This window comes from Chlorocebus sabaeus, chromosome 15, assembly GCF_047675955.1.
Source record: "Chlorocebus sabaeus isolate Y175 chromosome 15, mChlSab1.0.hap1, whole genome shotgun sequence".
Lineage (NCBI taxonomy): Eukaryota > Metazoa > Chordata > Mammalia > Primates > Cercopithecidae > Chlorocebus > Chlorocebus sabaeus.
In genome coordinates, this window is record NC_132918.1 from 17466057 (window position 1) to 17489090 (window position 23034).

The 23034-nt window shown below is 42.4% G+C and overlaps 1 protein-coding gene across 4 annotated transcripts in view; it reads right to left on the minus strand.

The window, feature by feature from the left end:
* Positions 1-23034, minus strand: part of FNDC3B (fibronectin type III domain containing 3B) — a 360789-nt gene that overhangs the window by 73157 nt on the left and 264598 nt on the right. For all 4 annotated transcript variants that reach the window (XM_007972094.3, XM_007972095.3, XM_073023462.1 and 1 more), the window contains exons 10-11: positions 20074-20212; positions 16724-16777 (exon numbers count right to left, since the gene is read on the minus strand). In XM_007972094.3, coding sequence (XP_007970285.2) covers positions 16724-16777; positions 20074-20212 — 193 coding nt within the window. The remainder of the gene's footprint in view (positions 1-16723; positions 16778-20073; positions 20213-23034) is intronic.

Below are 23034 nucleotides of genomic sequence, written 5' to 3' on the forward strand. Positions count from 1 at the left end.
ACTCAGCATCCGATTACACTCTATGGGAGCCCTGGTATGTGTCGTATCCATTTCAGGCTGTGGCATGATCTACCTTCTTTCCTCCTCTATTTCTGAACTCAGAGTAAACAGTGCAAGAAAGGCACATCCTGTCATGGCGGAAGCTCTCGTCTCTTCCAAACCCTGTGTTGGCTCCCCTTCAATGCCTCATTTTTCCTATTTCTTTATTTGGTCTCCTTTCCCCTTTACTTGTGCTTAGAACTGTAGCCAGTAAAAAAAAGTCAGTCTGTTTCTTACTAGGTTAATTTGCTTTAATACAGTAGAAACCAGACTGTGGCTCAAATGAGAAAAAAGTTGGGGGGGGGTTCAAAGGGGAGAAATGAATTTTAAGAGAGCCAGAGCACTCAGGCTCACTAAAGAATTAGGAGAAGGGGCACTGTGTGACCTTCAAGACATTTTCCTATATTGCTAACATTTTTAAAAATTCTACTTGTGAAAGAAGTAAAAATGTGAGGGAGTAACATAAGTAAATGTGAAGTAGGAGTAATAAGCTGAAGAAATCTGGCCAGGTGCAGTGGCTCACGCCTGTAATCCCAGCACTTTGGGAGGCTGAGGTGGGCATATCACGAGGTCAGGAGTCTGAGACCAGCCTGGCCAACATGGTGAAACCCCATCTCTACTAAAAACACAAAAATTAGCCAGGCATGGTGATGTGCGCCCGTAATCCCAGCTACTTGGGAGGCTGAGGCAGGAGAATCGTTGGAACCCAGGAGGCAGAGGTTGCAGACAGCTGAGATGGCGCCAGTGCACTATAGCCTGGGCGACATGGCAAGACTCCATCTCAAAAACAGACAAACAAAAAAGAAATCTTGGAGTCAGGAACAATTGTTAGAATCAGGAACAACCGCTAAATAAACTCCAACCCATATAGACAAAGCATGCCAAATTTTCTATCATAACAACTTCCAGGATGTACTACTATGTGCATAAACTAAGGGACACCTAGAAAGATCCAGAGTTGTTAAAACCTTGGAATTAAGTTTTGAAAGCATCGTCTGTAGAGTCTGTAGAGGTAAGAATAGAAATATTTGACAGTTAAAGAATTAAGGCTTATTGATGAATTTTTAGAAGTCATTGAGAATAAAACAAAAACAAGGGAAAGCAGGTTAAAATATTTCAGACATGAGAGAAGTTTTGAATAAAAGAACATATTCATGTATAACATGAAGTTTAATGTAAGAGGCATATCTCAGCCAGGTGCGGTGGCTCACGCCTGTAATCCCAGCACTTTGGGAGGCCGAGGCGGGTGGATCACTTGAGGTCAGGAGTTTGAAACCAGCCTGGCCAACATGATGAAACCCCATCTCTACTAAAAACCCCGTCTCTACTAAAGACATTAGCCAGGCGTGGTGGTAGACACCTGTAATTCCAGCTACTTGGGAGGCTGAGGCAGGAGAATCACTTGAACCCAGGAGGCAGAGGTTGCAATGAGTCGAGATCACGCCACTGCACTCCAGTCTGGGCAACAGCAAGATTCTGTCTCAAAATAAAATAAAATAAAATAAAGTAAAATGCATTATCTGGAAAGAAAAAAATTAATGTTCACAAGTCACTGCAGTACAAAAGTGATCTGCAGCTGAGAAGTTAACAAGTGAACTGGAGAAGGCCACTGGCTCCAGTGATCCGATGCCAGCATGCTGGTCTGTCTACTGCATCAGGCTCTCGGATGGCTCTGGAGCTTAAGCATGAGAGTAGAGTAAGTCCGTGTTCAAAGGGATAGAAGATTTGGAGAATCTGTTCATAAAACAAGACGGGTCCCAGGTTGCAAATAGCATTTATAAACAAAATATTTTCCTGTTCTTGTTGACAGAAATGGAGTTAAAAAAGAAAAGAGCTAATGCTTTAGAGGACTGAAAGATTCACACGAACTGACAGGAGTGACAAAGTGAATGTTTATCATTGTTTATCAGAAGTTAAATACATCCAAACCATTACTGCCAGTGGAGTTTTAGAGATGGTAAATGACAACTTTCATATTTTATAGGCTGTTTAGCTCCCAGAGATTTTGAGAGATTATAACCTATGGCACCTTCCCTCCTTTAAAAAATCTAATTTAGACTACACAGGATTACTGAGATACACTGACTTGACTTTGGAAACTTAGTTTTTAATACCTTAAATTCAGCCTTGTTCAAAGTTCCCTACTAAAACATGGCTGTAATAGAAATGGGTAACATCCTGACACTTTTCAGATCTGTTGTCATCAATGAGCTGGTCAAACACAGGCAGCAGGGACAGCCATGACCTAGGCCTAATCCTGGTCAGCTACGGCTGCTAGGCCACTTGTGGTATGTCACACAGAGGAGAGTAAGAGCTTTCAGTGGGGCTGCCAGGGCCTGCAAGTCAGCTGGTCTGCAGGAGAGGGCTGAGGGAAGAGACTCCTAGCTGCACTCCACTTCTCTGCGTGATGGTGGGTCAGGTTCGCAGCACGTAAGCAGTCAGAATCAGAACCACCAAGGTGAGACTGGGGTTCTTGTTCTTGGTGGGGGATAGAAAAGATACTTCGCCTGAATTAGAGAAACTGGTCAGAGCGAACACCATTGGTCATTCTGGAACAGACCTAGCCACTGGGCTACTGACCTCACTGGACATGAACCAATATAACCCCAGCCAGTTCAGCCTAACTTTCTACTGTCAGTGTCTGTGAGCCAAAAAAGGGCAGATTTTCAGGGTTCACTGGCTTGTTTCCATTTTGCAATCCTGGGCATGCCCACATGCTTGTTTCTGCAGCTCAGCCCAAGTTCATTCAAGGGCAAGGTTAATCTTTACTAGAATGTGAAGAAATCTTGGAGTACAAACCAACTGTGTGCAGATAAACCTCGAGGTGCTCAATCTGGCGCAGGAGGACGCATTGCAAACGTGGGTTGTTTCCTTTCCCAAGCTGAGTGTTCCTCTTCGCACTCAACCTAATTCACAGTTGTTGCTTATCTATCTTCATTCCACACCCAGACCTAGCCTAAGAGCACCAATTCATCAACCTGGGGTAATGTGTTCCAACCAGGGACCAGGGTGTTTGTCTACCACTTCTGGTCAAAAATGCTCTCCAGGAAAGGACTTGGCTCGCCAGTAAGTCGACTCATATTCACAGCATGCATCAGATCAGCCTTTCCCAAGCCTGGGATTGCAGCTTTGCCTCTTTCTCCTTTCTAATAATCGAACAAAAATACATTGTATATTATTCACATTCTAGACACCACTGGATCGTCTTACTCTGTTCCGTCCAGTGTGCCTTGTGCAGCCCTGTCCCCTGATACCACACTCTTACCACAGAGTTCACCTGCCCTAAACTGGACACCTTATTTATCTGAACCTGGGCAAGTGCCTCTTTCATTCTGAGATTGACATACTACAGGAAGTCATCACCTTTTGGGGGAGGACCCAGCCTAATAACGTTTAGAATACTACATACTCTATCAGCATCTGCCTCCGCTTTGATTCATCCTCATCCTCACTCACTTTTTAGAAGGGTCACGCATTTTTGGTTTCAAGTCCTAATAATAATAGGAGTCTAGATGTTGTTCTTGTTCCTACAGGGTCCTGCTAAATTCTGAAGAATGGCAATAACCTCCAACTTTTTGCCAGACTATGAAAGGCCCCAATCACAGAAAAACAGGGGCAAGAGAAGGGAGCTTGGAGAGTATATAAAAAGCACTATGTGGCTACACAGCAGAGAATGATCAACCCCTGAAAACATTTCCAAGATACGATCATAATCTCAGAGACAAAGACTTTTTCTTTTTCCCCCACAAGGGAGAAATATTGTTTCCAAATATTCTACTTTTTTTTTTTTTTTTTTTGAGAGACAAGGTATCTTACTCTGTTGTTCAGGCTAGAGTGCAGTGGTGCAAACAGACCACAGCTCACTGTAGCCTCAAACTGCTGGGTTCAAGGGATTCTCCTGTCTCAGCCTCCTGAGTAGCTAGGATTATAGGCATACACCACCATACCTAGATAAATTTTCCATTTTTTTCTTTTTGGTACAGATGGGGTCTATGTTGCCCAGGCTGATCTCGAACCCCTGGCCTCAAGCTATCCTTCCACCCAACCTAGGCTTCCCCAAAGTGCTGGGATCATAGGTGTGAGTTACCATGTCCAGCCCTGCCATTCTCTAAAATGAAATTTGGGGATAAATTATAAATAGAAAGTAGTTTAAATATTTTAAGGAACATCTTTATTTTTTCTTTTACCTCCTTACCACCTACTTTAATATTTTTCCATTTCTTTCAAATTTGTAGTTAAAAAATGAAAACTGTTAAAGATTTTAAATACATTTATATTCCCCGAAAAAAAAAACAACTAAAACACTTTGCTATCACGCACTATCGTGCGTGATAGCAAAACTAAAACACGCACTATCGTGAGTCACCTGAGGGAACAGAACACACGATCCTGCTTTTCAAGTACAACTGAGGCAGAGACATTAAACTGGAGATAAACAGTCTGTTTGGGTTCCCTGCCCTTATCACTAAGGCAGCAGACAGAATGATCTCTTCCATTTGCTAACTGAGAAGATTGGTATTTGAGAGCCACTGAGGCGTGTCTCACTGGCTGGCTGAGTAGCACTGGTTATGAGGTATGAGGCCCATCCTGTCACTGCATTTCTGGGTACACATTTTTCCCTCCTCTACCCATCTCCAGAATACTCAGAAAAGAATCAGGGATAGGAAAAAAGAGTTATGTTGTACTTTAAAAGTATATGACCTTATATCTAACAGTCTTAGTGTATGGTACCTAAAACACTGTATGTGCTATGCAAAGATAAAGAAAAAAAATATTTGTTAATGGTTTCTCAGGACCAAAAGGAGACAAGAAGCCTTATATCACAAGTGGTTACTTTAAACCTGTCTAAAAATTCTCCGATTCCCTATCCATTAAGAAACAAAGTCTACATCCCTTTCCCGTGAATGTCAGTGGTCTTGTGACTCTCTTGTAGCCAAAAGGCTGGAGTGGAAATGAAGCCAAGGCTGGGTCTGGAAAGGTGTTAACAGCTTCTGACTTTTGCTGGGACACCCGATTTTGGATTCTGACTACCCGGATGCTGCCACACTGTGTGGGAGCCCCAGGCCATGTGAAGAGCCCCAGATAGGTCCAGTCCAAAGTGAGCACTGATGCTAGACTTGTGAGTGAAGATACTGCCAGAAGATTCCAGTCCCCAGCCAATGAGCACCCGCTGTTGAAACTCCAGATATGACAGAGCATGAGATGCCACTCCCCAGTGCCCTGTCCAAATCCCTAACCCAGAATCCACAAGCATAAGAAAGTGATTGTTTGAAGCCTCTAACTTTTGGGGTAATTTGTTATGCAATATTACACTCATCTATTTTGATGTCTATATATGTTTATAGCACGAAGTTTTACCCCTCTGAATTTCTGCAAACTTTTATAAATTCCTCCTACACTGTAAACAGCCAGGAGGTGGGGGAATGTAATGTGCATGCTAGCATACAAAAATAAATGTCTGGCTGGGCACGGTGGCTCACGCCTGTAATCCTGGCACTTTGGGAGGCCGAGGTGGGCAGATCACCTGAGGTCAGGAGTTTGAGACCAGCCTGGCCAACAGAGTGAAATCCCGTCTCTATAAATAAATAATATAAATAAATAAAATAAAAATATAAAAATTAGCTGGGTGTGGTGGCACATGCCTGTAATCCCAGCTACTAGGGAGGCTGAGACAAGAGAATTGCTTGCACCCAGGAGGCAGAGACTGTGCCACTGCATTCCAGTCTGGGCAACAGAGCAAGACCCTGCCTCAAAACAAAACAAAACAGAAACAAAAACAAAAAAAAACCAAAATAAATGTGTAACACATGATGGGTCCTATTTTCTACATGCACTTAGTACATGCTTTTACTTTCAAAGCCATCCACCAAAGTAAGGACCTCTCTGAATAATTTTAAAAGTTATTTTTGTATAAGCTAAAAATAGAATCAGACTCCTAGATGATAAAGATCAACCAAAATTGCCAATCAACGGCTATGCAGTTACTTCATCTTACAGAATCACATTTTAGATTGAAATAAGACTTTTAATAATGCTATCCCAAATGTAGAGAACTCTTGGGAGATTTTTCTTTTCTTGAGATGGAGTCTCGCTCTGTCGCCCAGGCTGGAGTGCAGTGGTGCGATCTCTGCTCACTGCAAGCTCCGCCTCCCGGGTTCATGCCATTCTCCTGCCTCAGTCTCCCGAGTAGCTGGGACTACAGGTGCCCACCACCACGCCCGGCTAACTTTTTGTATTTTCAGTAGAGATGGGGTTTCACTGTGTTAGCCAGGATGGTCTCGATCTCCTGACCACATGATCCACCCACCTCAGCCTCCCAAAGTGCTGGGATTACAGGTGTGAGCCAACGTGCCTAGCTGAGATTTTTAAATTCAGACACGCAATGGTCTTTTGGGGACAGTTTAGGTATGACATAGCCTAAATCCACAGGACTCAACAAATAAAATAACATTTCAAAGTACTTCCTCATGTAACCAGCTTTCCACCTCTCTCTCTGGGTATCTGTTTACAAACATATAAGAGTTCCAGTGAAGAAACAAATTTACAGATGGTCTACCTACTTGAAAACTGGCAGCTAAGTATATAAAAAGTATTTAAGTTCATAAAATGCAACTAATTTGTAAAGTATGTTTAAAAATATATTTGTTGTGTTGATTTGTAAAAGTGTGTAGTTGAAAGACTGAAAACAACAACAAAAGAACTTTCTCAAGTTAATTTTTCTTCTTTACTAACTTAGTATCCTCATAAAGTTTTTCTCAGTACTCAGGAAGATGAATCCTTGAAATGGGCTGGTTTCCCATTAAGGAGCACAAGCCACGGCCGATTCTATACATGTTACTCACACACATCCCAATTAATTCAGGCTACAGTGTTTTCCTGCCAGTGTAATTCTGGAGACTGTGGGGGCTGTGGCTGCTCTGGCTAACATTTCTAATTACCCTGGCACAAACAACACTAGAAGTGGGTATTTCCAACACTACTGGCACTAACAGATGAAGTTGGCTGATATTTTCAGCTGCTTTTAAATTAATAGATTGGAAACGATACTTCCTGTTCCTCTTTATAACTACTTCATTCCTGGCACAAGATTAAGAATGGCCAACACAAGGATGATGGAATTCATGGTGAACTTTCTCCCTTTGGTCTTGTGACTTACTCCTCCTGATGTTTTCTTGATATGTGGTATCTTGCCACTGTACTCCTTCTCTTCCAGATTTTTTTTTTTTTTTTTTTGAGTCAGAGTCTCACTCTGTCGCCCAGGCAGGAGTGCAGAGGCACAATCTCAGCTCACTGCAACCTCCGCCTCCCAGGTTCAGGTGATTCTCCTGCCTCAGCCTCCCAAGCAGCTGGAATTACAGGTGTGCACCACTATGCCTGATTAATTTTTGTATTTTTAGTAGAGACAGGGTTTCACCATGTTGGTCAGGCTGGTCTCAAACTCCCGCCTTGGCCTCCCAAAGTGTTGGGATTGCAGGCGTGAACTACTGCGCCCAGCCTCTTTCAGATTCTTCCACAGCCATGCCTGCTGCCTTCCTGAGCTGCTCTTACCAGGTTTGGTAACTATCTGCTAAGTAAGTTCCATGAATTCGGTTAGCAGTTGTCACGTGCTTGTGGCCCATGGCTTCTGAATCCAGACATGGGCTGAAGGATTCTGGGCTGGCCATTTTCTGTTAATAGTATGGTTCAACCTGTCAGAAATGTCAACAATACATGAAAAATAAAGTTGCACTGGCCAACTGAACTACGGCCAGGCTCTAAGATTTAGTCTGCTAGAGTGTCTATATTTAGAAGTTGTTCCAGCACCGGCTGATCCTAGGCAACATCAAAGATAAATGTTGGCTTCAGAAATAAAAGAGCACGTATGTGTTCAGCATAACCATATATAAGAGGCTCCTAACGGGGAGGGAGGGACACTCCACATTTGGGTGGACTCAGAAGTTTCTCGTGCCAAACCCCACTCTTCCCCCAGGGATGCCTCTTTCATTTTATTGCACACTCTGGCACAGAGGATGTTTCAAAGGTAAGAAAAGTGGGTGGGATGATTTGTGGTTCCATGTTACCAAATAAACAGGGAGGCATTTTATCCCTCAGTACACTAGTTTTTCTGTAAGAGGGGAGGCTTGGCTGCCTGAAACAGCCAAGGATGATCACTAAGTCTTCTGGTTTAAACAAACACACAAAGAAAATTTTCCTATATATTTCTCCAAATATTGAGGTTCATCTGTTGTCAAATGCTTTGAGAGGATTGATGTGTTAAGACTGTCACAGGGAAGGGGGAAGAAGGGAGCCGAGGGCTTAATTTCAGAACAGGCTGTCAGTGCAATTTACAAATGAACCGAGGGATGGATGGGGTTGGTCCATTCACCTAGTGAAGGCCCAAGGCAGTCTTCTTCCAGCTGGCGATGAGGAGCCACAACAAAGGTGAGTTGACAAACTAGGCGTCAGAAAACAAGATGAGATTTATAATTTAGCCTCAGCAAGAAGCTCCACATCGTTTGCTTCCCAAACACACAACCTCATCATGTACACATGCGAGAAAGGGTAAAAGAGAGAAGGCAGAGAATCTGCTGCAGGTGTGTGGATGTCTGAAACTGAGGTCCCTAAAAGAGGGGGCTCCTTTTGACCATGAAGTGGCACCTAAAGATGCCTCTGAGTTATTCAATCCTTCCTGGCTTAGTTTCCTTCAATAGCAGCTATAGTAGGGCAGCAATTCTCTTGGCTTTCTGAAACAACTGTAAGACGTGGCAGTGGGCACTCATGTGAAAGATGGTCTTTGATGGACAGAGCCAAAATGAACCTAGAACACCACTTTCCAATCCCCACAGTTGCCAAGAATGACCAAAGTGCATGTGGGCCTGGGCAGGGGAGTGAAAGCTGACCTTCCTGCTTTTTGTTACGGAACCAACCAACACACCATCCACCCAAAGGCAGCGTGGCACCTTAGAGAGCTGGAGTCAAGCAAATTCTCAGGGAGCTCTCTTCATCCATGCTGCGGGACCCAGTAAATTACTGTGCTTGTGGCTGCTCCATTTCCTTCATTCTCAGAACAGTTGTTATCTAACCAGAAAAGGTTTGTGCAAGTTTACTCAGAAGGATTATGAGCGATCATCCATATGAACTATTCAACACGTGAGCTAAGCAGGAGTCTGATTAATTAATCTCTTACTGAGTTATCTTCTACGGGGCCAACTCAATCCCTAAACAAGGCTCCTCCTGAATGATACAGATGTCCAAGAAGCTGCAATCTGGGGCTGGTCACCTGCTTCTGGAGGTTTCTGTGACAGGACTGCTGGGCCTGCCTGGCCTGGCCTGACTTGACCTGCTAATGGCTCCCCAGGGGCATGGGCTCTACCTGCTGCTGGCCTTTTCTCCTCTCTCAACTTTTAATTATGCTTCCCCTGATTTCTGTGGCATTTGTTTCATTCTTAGTCCACTGTGTTTTACAGCTGTGTTGGCTCATTAGTCACCAGGGAAACCAGATGTGAACTTCCTTTTGGGCTGAGTCATGAGTAAGGAAGGTTTTTTGGGAACTCCAGTAGCCACATTCCCACAAAGCTCTTTTTCTGGTTATTCTGTATATCCAGATGTGAACTTCCTTTTGGGCTAGCTGGGTCACAAGTGAGAAAGGTTTTTGGGAACTCCAGTAGTCACATTCCCACAAAGCGCTTTTTCTGGTTATTCTGTGCCCTGCATGTCATGTCCAGAAGTTAGGCTAATAGCAAATTAACATCCATGATAGCACTAACATCACTTTTTATTTAGTTCAAACAAGTGACATAAACCTCAGGGCTCTTGTTTAAGTTCCTGACAGAAGAATGTCATATTTCTTATATAGGATAGTTCTAATTGTTGACTTTCCCTACCTCAGATCTTAGCATCAGCTTAGGTAAACTTTTTACACCAACAATATGGAACAATCGTTACAATGACTTGGCTATTGCCCAACTTATCTCATTCAATCTTTAACACACCCATGAGATAACTGACCCTGTTTTTCAAGTGGAAAGGCCGAGGCTAAGGTGTTAAATTACTTGCTTGGGGTACCATGAGGAAATAGAAATTGTTATGGTTTGACTGTGTCCCCCATGTTCATGTGTTAGAAAATTAATCCCCGGCTGGGCGCCATGGCTCACGCCTGTAATCCCAGCACTTTGGGAGGCCGAGGCGGGTGGATCATGAGGTCAAGAGATCAAGACCATCCTGGTTAACACGGTGAAACCCCATCTCTACTAAAAATACAAAAAATTAGCCAGGCGTGGTGGCGGGCACCTGTAGTCCCAGCTACTTGGGAGGCTGGAATGGCATGAACCTGGGAGGCGGAGTTTGCGATGAGCCAAGATTGCGCCACTGCACTCCAGCCTGGGTGACACGGCAAGACTCCGCCTCAAAAAAAAAAAAGAAAGAAAGAAAGAAAATTAATCCCCAATGCAGCACATTGAGAGGTGGTCTTTTTTTTTTTTTCCCCTTGAAAAGGTGATTAGGTCGCAAGGGGTCTATCCTCACGAATGCCATCATGACAGGGGTGAGTTTGTTATCACAGGAGTGGGTTCCTGATAAAAGGGCAAGTTTGGTCCCCTTCCCTCTCTCATGCTTGTGCTGTCTTGCCCTCCTGTCTTCTACTGTGGGAGGACACAGCAAGAAGGCCCTTGCCAGATACAAGTCCTTGACCTTGAACTTCCCAGCCTCCAGAACTGTAAGAAATAAATCTCTGTTCTTTATAAAGTAACCAGTCTCAGGTATTCTGTTACAGCAGCACAAAATGGATGAAGAGAGAGACAAAGCTGAGATGATTAATTCAGTTTTCTTTAGATAAACATCATATTATTGATATGTATCATCAATATGAATCCATGCCACATATTCATAGCAAGATCTTAGGAGACTTGTATTTGTTCTGATAGTTGCAGCAGCACCAGTTAGCATTCTGTATGGCTCAAATTAAAACAATATCTTAAGGCAGAACTTAAAACAAGCCAAGTTTGCATAAATACTTTCTTGAAGGAACTAATTTTTTCTAAAATAAAAAGTTCTTATTTGCCCATTAAATTCACCCCTTTACTCAAGTTTTCAAAAATAAGGCCTGATCACGATCTGTTTAAGAACCTTAAAAGAGACTGGGCAGACATTTATGAATGACGCAACCCAGAGGTTCCTAGTTTTTTCTTTTCCTAAAAGCCCTTCCCTACCCTAGAGCCCTCTATATCCTCAATCCTTCTCCCACAGCTCCTTCTAGAGAAAATCTCCCACCTCCACCAGATAGTGATATGTCATCAAGAAGAGAAGCAGGGCTGGGTGTGGTGGTTCATACCTGTACTCCCAGCAATTTGGGAGACCGAGCTGGGTAGATCACATGTGGTCAGGAGTTCGAGACCAGCCTGGACAACATGGTGAAACCCCATCTCTACCAAAAATATAAAAATTAGCCGGGTGTGGTGGCAGGCACCTGTAATCTCAGCAGTTGATGCAGGAGAATCACTCCACCTGGGAGACAGACGTTGCAGTGAGCTGGGACTGCGCCGTTGCACAGCCTGGGCAACAAGAGTAAAACTCCATTTCAAAAAAAAAGAAGAGAAGCAATACAGAGTCAATGTAGCTTGGAAGGGTGCCATAAGACGGGCAGTCAAATGGATTAGCGTGGGCATGGCCAGTGGGTACAGTATCTCAAGTATGATGTCCACCTTCCCCATCTCACTGACTCTCCATTGTGAAAAGAACCTATACCTTGAAAAATCTAGCATCTAGCCATTGTTGTACTGTTAAACAAGCTCCTTTTTAGGAGCTTCTGATCTGCTTTCTGCTACCCATCAGAATGACAAGTGCTTGTAGATTAAAGTGTAAACACGGGGGACGGGAACACTGTGAAATGACAATGTGATGTGACTCATCTAGTGTTAAAGTGAAAAAAACTTGACAATGACCTTCTGTGTTTCTGCTCATAATGGGGTGTCTCCTGAAGAAGGAAAGAGGCTAAAAATCTACAAAAATGTGGGGTCAGTTATTAAACCCCATGGCTCTAAACACTAAAACTCATGAGTCACCACAAGGGAACTTGGCCAGGAATGGCCACAGCTTCTCAAGTAATAAAAACTGACCTGTTTCAGGTGAAAACCGAAACTGAAGGCCACAGCTGAAAAGCCAACGACAACTGTAAATTCCTTTTTCTTTTTCCCCCAGAGACAGAGGAGTCTCGCTCTGTCGCCCAGGCTGGAGTGCAGTGGTGCAATCTCAGCTCACTGCATCCTCTGCTTCACAGGTTCTAGCAAGTCTCCTGCCTCAACCTCCTGAGTAGCTGGGACTACAGGCACTCACCACCATGCCCGGCTAATTTTTTTTATTTTAGTAGAGATGGGGTTTCACCGTGTTGCCGAGGCTGGTCTCGAACTCCTGAGCTCAGGCAATCCACTCACCTTGGCCTCCCGAAGTGCTAGGATTACAGGCGTGAGTCACCGCGCCTGGCTGTAAATTCCATTTTTAGTTGCTAATTACCATTTCATAGTCATAGTAACTTCTTGTATTGATTTAAAAATTAAGGTGTTGTCTAGTTAGTTATTAATGGAGAAATAACAGGCAGTTAACCCTAGTATAGAACTATTCATGAGTAATTTCCAAGTGAATTCTATGCTACAGTGATGTAAAATTAATGACAGTGAATTTAAGAGAGGATAGAAGGTGTATCAGATTTCCCCTGTACTGTAATGCGTTTCTGTTTTTTGCTCCCCATTAGGGCTCCACGTGCCCTTGTACTTCAGAGCCCAGCATATAGTTAGCTGCTGATGAAGGTAGATCTTCCCAAGAAGGTCAACTCAGCACAGCATTCCTAATCTCAGCAGAAATAAAGGCTGCTGCTCTTTTTCTAGGCAAGTCTTTTTTAAGAGGCTTGAAAGCTGGGCTTGATGCCCTGTCTTCTCGTTTTACCAACACTTTCAAAATTTTACTCTAATCATTTTATGGCAAAGGTGATTACAAACAACAAAAGACTAAAGTATTCTGGAACTCTAATCCATGCTGTTATACGGTAATAAAAATATGGGGCTGCAGGGGATACCTGAACATTAGTGGTTGCGTGTATGGAGATGAGGCCACCTCACCTCAAAGTCGTGATTCTCAGACCAGGTGCCAGAGCAGAGACAGGACCGAGTGCTACGCCTGAGCACAACCTTCTTCAGGACCCGGAGCAGCACGGTGTCGCTCTCAGGCAGTGATTTGTGTCTCTGTGCACCTCAAAAACTTTCTGCAATCTTAGTTTGTTTCTTCAGGCCCCTGGATGGCAGACAGGTTTTTGGGTGTGTGGCTGGAGCAGATATCCTTGAAGAGGAGAGGAGGGGAGAGCTGTGGCCCTTAGAGAGGGGAAGGGTGGGGAAGGGTGATTCCAGCAAAACATCCACTTCCCATTCTCCTGCCTCACTACCTTCTATTAAGGTGGAGTCTAGAAACAGTCCTGGTACCAGAGAGATGCACCTGTCTGTAGAAACTACCAGCAGAAGGATTCAGAGGGATGGCCAGAGCCTCTTGTGCTCACATGTCCTGCAGACCAGATGCTGCTGTCCTGTTTGTATATTTGCTTTTCCTTCTTGAAGCTAAGGACTGTATAGCATAGGAATGTGGGACCCAAAACCCAACCCAAGTGAGCCACTCTCAAGAGTGCTGCTGATCTTCAACTCAGCTCTACATTTAGAAACACAGATTGCCAGACTGTTCTGTCAGAAACTTCACTTCTGAAATGACAGGATGGGCAGGAATGAACTTGTTACTACTGCTTGAATTCTCACTGCCAGGAAACCTGATAGCACCGTTTTTTCATCTTTATAAGGGGATGGGAAATGAGAGGGGTATCATACAAAGCAAAGGAGCTACCAGACCGAACAATTTGAGAAGCATATGGCAATGTGTGCTTTATTTGTGTCTGTTTAAAAGCACAACAAGAGGATAGGTGTACGCTTGCTTTTTCAGCTATCACAGTTATCTTTACTATGTCACAGATCCCTCATAGGACAATGTGTAATGCAGACTACTGGGGAACATGCTCCATAAATGCTGAAATAATTAATGAACAGGCCAAACAACAGTGAAAATGACTCCAAATATTCTCTTGTCAGAAGAGACAATCCTAAATAATCTGTCTTGTGAGAGCATAAATAATGTAAATGCATACAAGCTGGTGAACTAACCTATTCGCCATTTCACAGATGGAAAAAACTAAGGACCAGAGAGGTCAAGCTGCCCAGCATAAAACTCAGAACAGAACCCATATTTCCTAATCTTGGTGTTCTTTCAATTATCCTCTCCTGCCAGGAAGCTCATTACACCCAAAGGCCAGGGAGTTCCTTAGAATTGAGGGGGCAGGAGATGTCTAGAAAGTGGACCTTAAGCCACAGAATGTAAAAAGATTCCTGTGTTGGCAAAAGATCCATGGTGGATGAGAGTCAATTAACCTGGAATCTTCAGCAAAGCACAACAGAGCTGTGATACCAGCAGGAATTTGAAGGTGGGAGAGAAAAAGTGGAAGAGAAGGCAGAGAATTAAGAAAAGTGAGAGGAAAAGTTGGAAGGAGATCAAGTAGGAGAAAGGTAGAGGGCAAAACACAGTCATCTGACATTTTTTGACGGCTAGCCTGCAATGGACCATGCTGAACATAAACGATCATCAGACGTGGCCTGTCCCACTTCAGCGGAGGCTGTGGCATCCTTCCTCTCAGCATCATCAGCCAGGACACTCTCATTTCAAATTCTAAGGGAAGGGACCAGCACCTGAGCCAGCATTACCAATTCCTGCAGCACCCAAGTTTTCTTTGGAGGTTTCTCACTGAGGTATGTATTCAACTTTTTTAGCCTTCCTTACGTAGGAACTCAGGGTCCTAGGCAGAGAAGCAGTAAAAAACACAGGATTCATAGACACGCACGAGTGTGTGCATGCACGCACATACACACACAGTGCCCTAAGAAGATATCTGAAAAAAAAAAACATGCCTTTTCTGTACTGGTGAACTCCATCTCAATATAAAACCTCGAGACATGAGAAAACACATAAGATGAGTGCAAGAAATCCATATATAAAAAGGGATTTTCATTAAACGGTCACCTGTCCTTACAAAGAGGAAGAGATGGGAAGACATTACTATATGCTCACAGGTCATCCGAGTTCCTTTCCAACATTCCTGACTGACTATAAAAACCTCTAAGGGCTGGAGAGGTGGTTTCACTTTCTAATTAAACCACCTTAAAATGAAATCCACCTAATCTGTAGAATGCATGGGTTAAGGCTGAGATTTCACCAACCTGCATGTACAAGCTATTCGAAAGGATCCTAAGAACAATAGATGGTTGTTCTTGGTAACTTGGAACTCTAGCTGATCAGATGCAACCCAGATGGGAAAATATGCTTCTGCAGAAAGTGATGACGGACCTCTTTCGCATCAAAATTTCACCATGGGAATTCCATCCAGTTTTCATTTTACGTTTGGTTAAAATATTTTTCCACACTTGCCAAGTCACTTTTTGCCTAAGTCTAAGTTCTAAATCTTTCAATCCCTCCAAATTTAAGTCACAAAGGCTAACTTGCATTTCTCCCCATATTCCACATTTCCTATTCTTAAAATCCTTAGCCAATTTCTCAATCAGAGAAAGAATAAAGTGGGGGAAAATGAATAAATACAATTAAGATCTACAGGAATGAAAAGTATAGTTGCTTTTTTTTTTTTTTTTTTTTGAGATGGAGTCTCGCTCCAGCATGATCTCGGCTCACTGTAAACTCTGCCTCCTGAGTTCACGCCATTCTCCTGCCTCAACCTCCCGAGTAGCTGGAACTACAGGCGCCCTCCACCATGCCCGGCTAATTTATTTATTTATTTATTTTTTTAATCTTTAGTAGGGATGGAGTTCCACCGTGTTAGCCAGGATGGTCTCGATCTCCTGATCTCGTGATCTGCCCACCTCGGCCTCCCAAAGTGCTGGGATTACAGGTGTGAGCCATCACGCCAAGCCAACAGTTGCTTTTCAGAAATGAAAGCCTTCTAGGTCAAGTGTTTCCTGTCTGAGATTCTGTGTGTAGAGTTAGCTAGGCCAGAAATGCACTGGGTCCACCAGTCGGCACACAGTGTGGCTTTGAGAATAAGGACACTCCACCGTAGATACCTTACAAGGGCCTCTGGGGACATGAACAGCAAGGAGGGCACCTGATACGGACGTTCTAACCCACAGGGCACTCGCATGTGGGTAGAGTGTGACTTCTATGCACTGCTCTGCTCTCACAGAGGCCACTCAACAGTGCAACACCAAGGTACACACATGGCATTCAAAAAGGAAAAGCAAATTATGCTTTCCGAGCAGCAGTGTGTTTTACCTTATCAAAAGCATCTAAGCAGTCAAGATGACAAAGCAGTCAATTTTTAATACAGATTATTTGCTGGCTAGACACTGGAGATCCAAAATAGATAAGACCCCATTTTTTTTTCTTTCAGCAGCAGTGCTTGCAAATAAGCCAGGTACATATATTTTAATACACAATTCATAATACTACTTCAATCTAACTTCATTTTCCATAGTCAGTAACTATTGATTTAAATTTCTCTACTAGCACACCTTTCTTCTGTGTTTAGCATGTCTTATAAAAGAATAAAATGGTATTTGTTCAGCAATTTTGTTTCTGAAATGGTGTTTTAGATGGGTGAATATGAAAATAAGCTTACCTCATCCCACTCTAAAAGGTAGTTGGTGATTTTTGAACCATTGTCAATTGGTGCCTAAAAAAAATAGGAAAATGAGATTAGAGAAAGTTGTTCAGAGACAAAACTTATGAGCTCCCCACCTGCCTCACATACAGTGTCTACGACAGTCCGGTGCTCTCCCCGCAGGCGGATAAAGCTGATGGTCCCTGCATTCCTTGGTCAACCATCATCATACACTAACTTTGACATACCTCAACTGTAGAGAGAGTCCCCACTATGAATAAATCATACTCCACAAATAGCCAAACCTGCCTACCACCACCACCACCTCTCCCTTTTTACACCCTCATGGTACCTTACTTCCTCTGGGGATAGAACTTTGAAGAGGGACTTTGAATTCAAGCGTAGAGTGAGAACAAGGCAGCTGAGAAACTCAGGTGCTGCTGGATGTCTGGTGGAGCACAGTCAAGCCTTTCTTTTTGTAACATCCCACATACAGGTTTTTAATTTTTAAAAAGTACTTAAGATTAGAAAGTCATCAGTGACATTAAGGTTCCTCTTTTTTAAAAATGGGGAAAAAATGTGATCCTCTGGAGAGATGACTAGAGGCTATTTGCCCTTCGTATGTTAACAAAGAGAAGTTTCATCATTTGCTTTCCTCTTAAAAAGCATGCTGAGATCTGCTTCACTGAGAAACTGGGTTTTTAACAACGGGAAGGGAAGTAAAGAACTCTGGAGAAAAGAATGCTTTTCAGGATTCCAAGAGCTACAAGTGATGCCGCAGTGGGGTCTCTTGGAGCATTAGGGTAGAGAGATCTAGAGAGACAGTGGAACTACAAGTTGGGGGAAGCAACCAGGAAGAGGAGTTGGATCATGTCTCCCACTTCAAAAACATGCCAGGGCTGACTCTTCCCTAGGAAAGAGCAAGAGCCCAGCAAACAGCATGGAACCTTGCCCCTGGCAAAAGGCAGCTCAGCTTCCCCTGAGATGTATCTGAAACCTGCCTCGGCTGTTTGTCGCATGTGGTCTGGCGCTAGCTGTTTAATATCAATATCAACAACTAATTTCATGTTCCAAGGATAGGTATGATAAATAATTGGGAGAATATGTAAATCACCTACTAAACTACCCAGTTTTATAGGAAACACTCAGTAAAGAGTTGTTATTGCTCTATTATGGTTAGTAATAAAACATCAGGGGCCCAGTCCCGCTCCTTCCCTTCCTTCTCTCTTTTGAGTCACACAACCTCTGAGTCCCAAAACTCAGATCTCAGGTGAGTGCTCTAAGTCCTAAACTATTGTTTTAGGCTTTTGCGGGCTCAATTTGGAGGAGAGGATAGTGATGCATTTAAAGTTATAAATAACTGACAAAATCGAAGTTTTAGATGAGAACCCATCTCTAAGATGAGAACTCCAAAAAAATAAAACAAACTGTTCTTTGGTAGTTTCTTTGATGATATCCTACCCCATTACTAGTCCCTTAATTCCTTGAGGGTAGGTACACTGACTTAGGTTTTTGTTTTGCCTTATCTCCTGTGCAAGTAATAACTGCTGCTGACGAACAAAAAGATGTCAGATCTTTAGTGCTTTCAGCATCTTTGTGGATTCAAGGACAGACTGGCAGCCAGAGAATGTTTCCCTGTCCTTGTGCCCCCACCTGGAGCACTTTGATGAGGGAATCTGTTCTAAGGACATTTAAATGAAAACTGAACTGAATCCAGAACTTTCAAGTTTGTACATGACTGAATGTAACAAGAGTATGTTTCTGATTTACAATTGAGGAAAGGGAGAAGGAAAATGTGAAACATCTTCCTCCTAATAAGAAAATTCTTTCTTGAAGTTGCTGGTCTGCCTGAGACCTGAAATTCATCCAGGTTTTAAGCAGAGTATGCATCAGTGATTCCCAACTTTAGGTTTATAAGACCCCGGGGTCCCTCAGGTAATCTAAAGACAAGTTCTTATATTTTCCAAACAAAATGGATTTTAATTCTTTCCTTACAAAGATATATTTACATATGTATGTGTAAATATAGAGCACATTTTTTAAATGGATATGTATACTCCAAGGAATTAAATGATGATGCCAGTTGGGTGTTAAAACTCTGAAAAGGTGGGGAATCACTGACCTGGATTATCCCTGGAAGCCAGGAAGGAAAATAAAATAGTTCAGACACTAAGCCAGTTTAAACTTTGCTTTTGTCCAAGTAACACACTCAATGCTGGCCACTGGCTATGAGAATGCAGCTGCCCACCTGAGAGGGACCCACAGAGGCCCATGCTTTGCTGCTAACCATGACTCTGAATTGCTTTCATCAGCTCCCTAGATCAACCTGACTCTCCGGGCCAGAAATGAAAAGATAAAATATTTCTTCACTAATAATGGATCTTCCTAGCCATTTTCTTTCTTTCACACATTAGTATTCTCCCCGCAAGCCATAAATCTTTATCTCTTACCTCCATCTATTTTACATTTTAAATTATATTTTAAAATATTGATGTAGAGAAATAAGTGCTACAGAGATTGGTAACAATCTACGGTTTTCTTACAAACACACAACTATGATTAACAAGCCAGTGATGCCCCTTGAGGAGGGGGCAATATGATCTCTCTTTGGTAAGAGCTATTTTTAGCCAGTGAATTGTATTTCATGAAAATATATAATTCAGTCTTTTTTTCTTAGATAATTAGTAATCCTGACCGATGTATGGCCCAATTAGTGGAACTTAATGAAGTACTAACATACTTCAGATCACTAAACGTTCTAGGTTGTTTTAAATATTAAACATTTCAGTATCACCACTGAAAGAAGCCAAAAGGGCCATAAAACCACTTTATCTCTGAATCTTTCTTGATAAAAGCTTTTTGCTAAAGTCCTCAAATGTTTGTTGAAATGAACTAAACTATTAGAAAGTGATAAGATGTAGATATTTTAAGTAGCTATATCACCTATACATATTGCTTATGACCCTAAGACATTCAGAAAATACTGCTGCTGCTGCTGCTGCAAAAAAAAGCTAAAGCTGGATTTTGCAGTTCCCTCCTCCTACCCCTTTGCCCAACTCTTACAGAAACGACAACTTTTTAACAATTGGTTGCACATACTTACTATGCAGAAAACATATCACAAAACTGGAATCGTGCTAAAAAATATTTCAAATGGCTATAGACTGACATTATATTAACTCGAGACTCTTTCTCTGTTGCCCAGGCTGGAGTGCAGTGGTGTGATCATGGCTCACTGCAGCCTTGAAACTCCTGGGTTCAAGTGATCCCCACCCCTCAGCCTTCCAGGTAGCTGGGACTAGGAACACGTGCCACCATACCTGGTAATTTTTAAAGTGAGACAATTCTTGATGCTTTGAGCTACCCACCTTCCACTGCAGGGTTAGTGAACTTTTGCTCCTGTGTGCCAGCTTAGGCGGGAAAGGACACTCGGGTGCACAGCTGTGGGTAGTGAAGCTAACAGGCTCGGAGCAGGATCCCTTTACGGAATTGTACATGGCATACACCCTGAAAACAAAATGGACACAGTCAGTGGCGGTGACTCATCATAGAAGACCAGGATTCTTATCTTTGTTTCACCCTAAGGCTTTCTGTAGATGAACAGAATTTCTTACAGAGTGAGTACCATGCTCTTGCTCTTATCTGTTGGTCTTGTCCTGACCTATGGTTAGCATTAACAGGGGACAGTCATCCCAACAGGTATTTGTCTCAGTGTGTGCCACCCATCTCCATTTCAAAATACACAGGATCTACTGACTAGAAGAGATTATTCTAAATAAGAAAATAAACCTTAAAACCCAGAACGATCTCCAAATACACGTTCTAAAAACCAATGAGCTACTACTTTCTGGTTGACTTTATCTGGAAAAAGGCTAAGAGTTAAGAGCTGGATAAAAAGGCAAAAGAAACAGTAATAAGGGTCCACAGACTGGAGAGACAGCATAGAAAGTACAAACAGGGTAGATAACATCTTTGAACTACATTTAATACTGTACGCATTTATGTAAAACTATGGATGTTTCACACAGAAGCATGTATGCTAACCTTCTCTAATTCAACAAAAACAATGTTCAGGTACAGTTTAATCCATGTAAATATTTAACTCTTATACGTGAAGCCAAGACTAAAGATGTTCGTTCTGTACACTAAAATGTTTGGCTCAACGCTGCAACATATGTGCCTGATTTCTCCAGAGGAGCCATGAAAAAAAAGCATAGAACATGCTATTACAATGCCACACTCTTCAAATAGCATAAAATAGGGCTATGTTGATTTTTATCAACTTCCTATATTCCATATTTTATATTGGGAATTTATTTTTTCAAAATTGAATATGTACTCTTCAACAACAACAACAACAACACAACAACAACAACAACGAAGCCTTTGCTGCCTAAAACAGATGCAAGGATTAAACTATTCACAGAGTTGGCAAATAGATATTGAGCCCTTAATTCTTACAGCCACCCTCTCTGAGGTAGGGAAATCTTACTACCCACTGCAGACAGAAGGAAACACAGAGATGAAGTAAATTTCCCAAGGCCACACAGTTAGAAATTTGGATCGATGGTATTCATCCCTGGAAGTCTAACCAGTAGACTTACGGTATTGCCTACTCCCCTTGTTCATCCTGCAATCCTGTTTCTCTAAACACCACAATCCACTTCCCTTAGCTCTACCCAGTGAACACAAACAACAGGTAAAGATAACAACATTATGGAAGATAGGTCCCAATTGTGTGTGTGATTTGCAAAGTCATTTCTCCACAAAGTCCATCATGAAAAATTCGTAGAGACCATACACGTCAAAGGCACCAATAGATACGTCTACTTTCTACGTCAAAAGATAAAAATACATGCATATTACATATTTGATCTATTTGCCCTATGGGAGGACAGCATGAAATTTGATCCAAACAAATAATTCTCATCATTAGGATCCTCTCCACCCAACCTCCGATGAAGGAAATGGTCCTTTTTGCACGCACTGTAAGTAAGCAAGTGATAATATAAAACTAAATGGTAGATCTGGCAAGATCATTTCCCTGTGTCAGGATGGGCTCACTGGGAGTAAGTTACTTTAAATGAATCACAACATGTTCCAGACATGGGCAGGGCTCAAGCCTGAACTTTGATACACAGAATTCTCCAACAGGTGACTCATGGATTGCATCTGACCCAAGACACGTGTGTGTGTGTGTGTGTGTGTGTGTGTGTGTGGTGGCAGTGTGCAAAAACATGATGTTTTGAAGTGTTAGAGCCACTTATGAATTAAGGGATACAGGCAATGACCATCACAAAAAGAGACAACCAGACACTATGCATTCCTAATAAAGGACTATGTCACTAACTATAAAACTGTCTTGGCAGAAAAACTGAACCTGTATCTGATTAAACCTCTTCATCTCTTTATGGGAAATATAGAGGACAGGAGAACAGTATTAAGCAACATAACACGGATGCAATCAGCCAAATTCATACTTGTGGAAGACTCTACAGGACAAACAAATTAATCTAACAAATAAGTTGCAAGAAAGAGCAAAAGATAAAGGGAAAAATGAATGGATTAAAATAAAAGTTAAGACGTATCAACCAAACCACATATTCACACATGTTTGAATTCCAATTACAACAAACTGAAGAAACAAAATTTTCATTCTTAGAACTGAGGAAATGGGAATAGTCCCTGGATTGTGAAGACATTTCCGGTGTGTGTGATGATGGTAATATAATTTATAGGTGAGATAATATGATGTCTGAACCTTACTTCAAAATCATCAGGGCAGGGGAGGGGTAAGTGAGGACACTGAGGTAATAAGAAGTTGAGAGATGAGAGTTCATTCAACTATTATCTACTTCTATCTAACATTTTCTGAAATAAAAAAGTAAGAATTAAGCCTTCACTGAAAACTATCTGGAGCTCTCTTGTTTTTAAAACCAAACTTCTGGCTTCTCTTAAAAACTGGAGGTTTTAGCAACACTTGGCCCTTTTTTTTTTTTTTTTTTTTTTTTTGAGATGGAGTCTTGCTCTGTCACCCAGGCTGGGGTGCAATGGCACGATCTTGGCTCACTGCAACCTCTGCCTCCAGGGTTCAAGTGAGTCTCCTGCCTCAGTCTCCCAAGTAGCTGGGATTACAGGCACCCGCCATCATGCCCAACTAATTTTTGTATTTTTGTAGAGATGGGGTTTCACCACATTGGCCAGGTTGGTCTTGAACTACTGACCTCAGGTAATCCACCCGCCTCGGCCTCCCAAAGTGCTGGGATTACAGGCATAAGTCACTGCGCCTGGTCTCACTCGGCCCTCTTTCCTGCACTGTAGTAATGAGC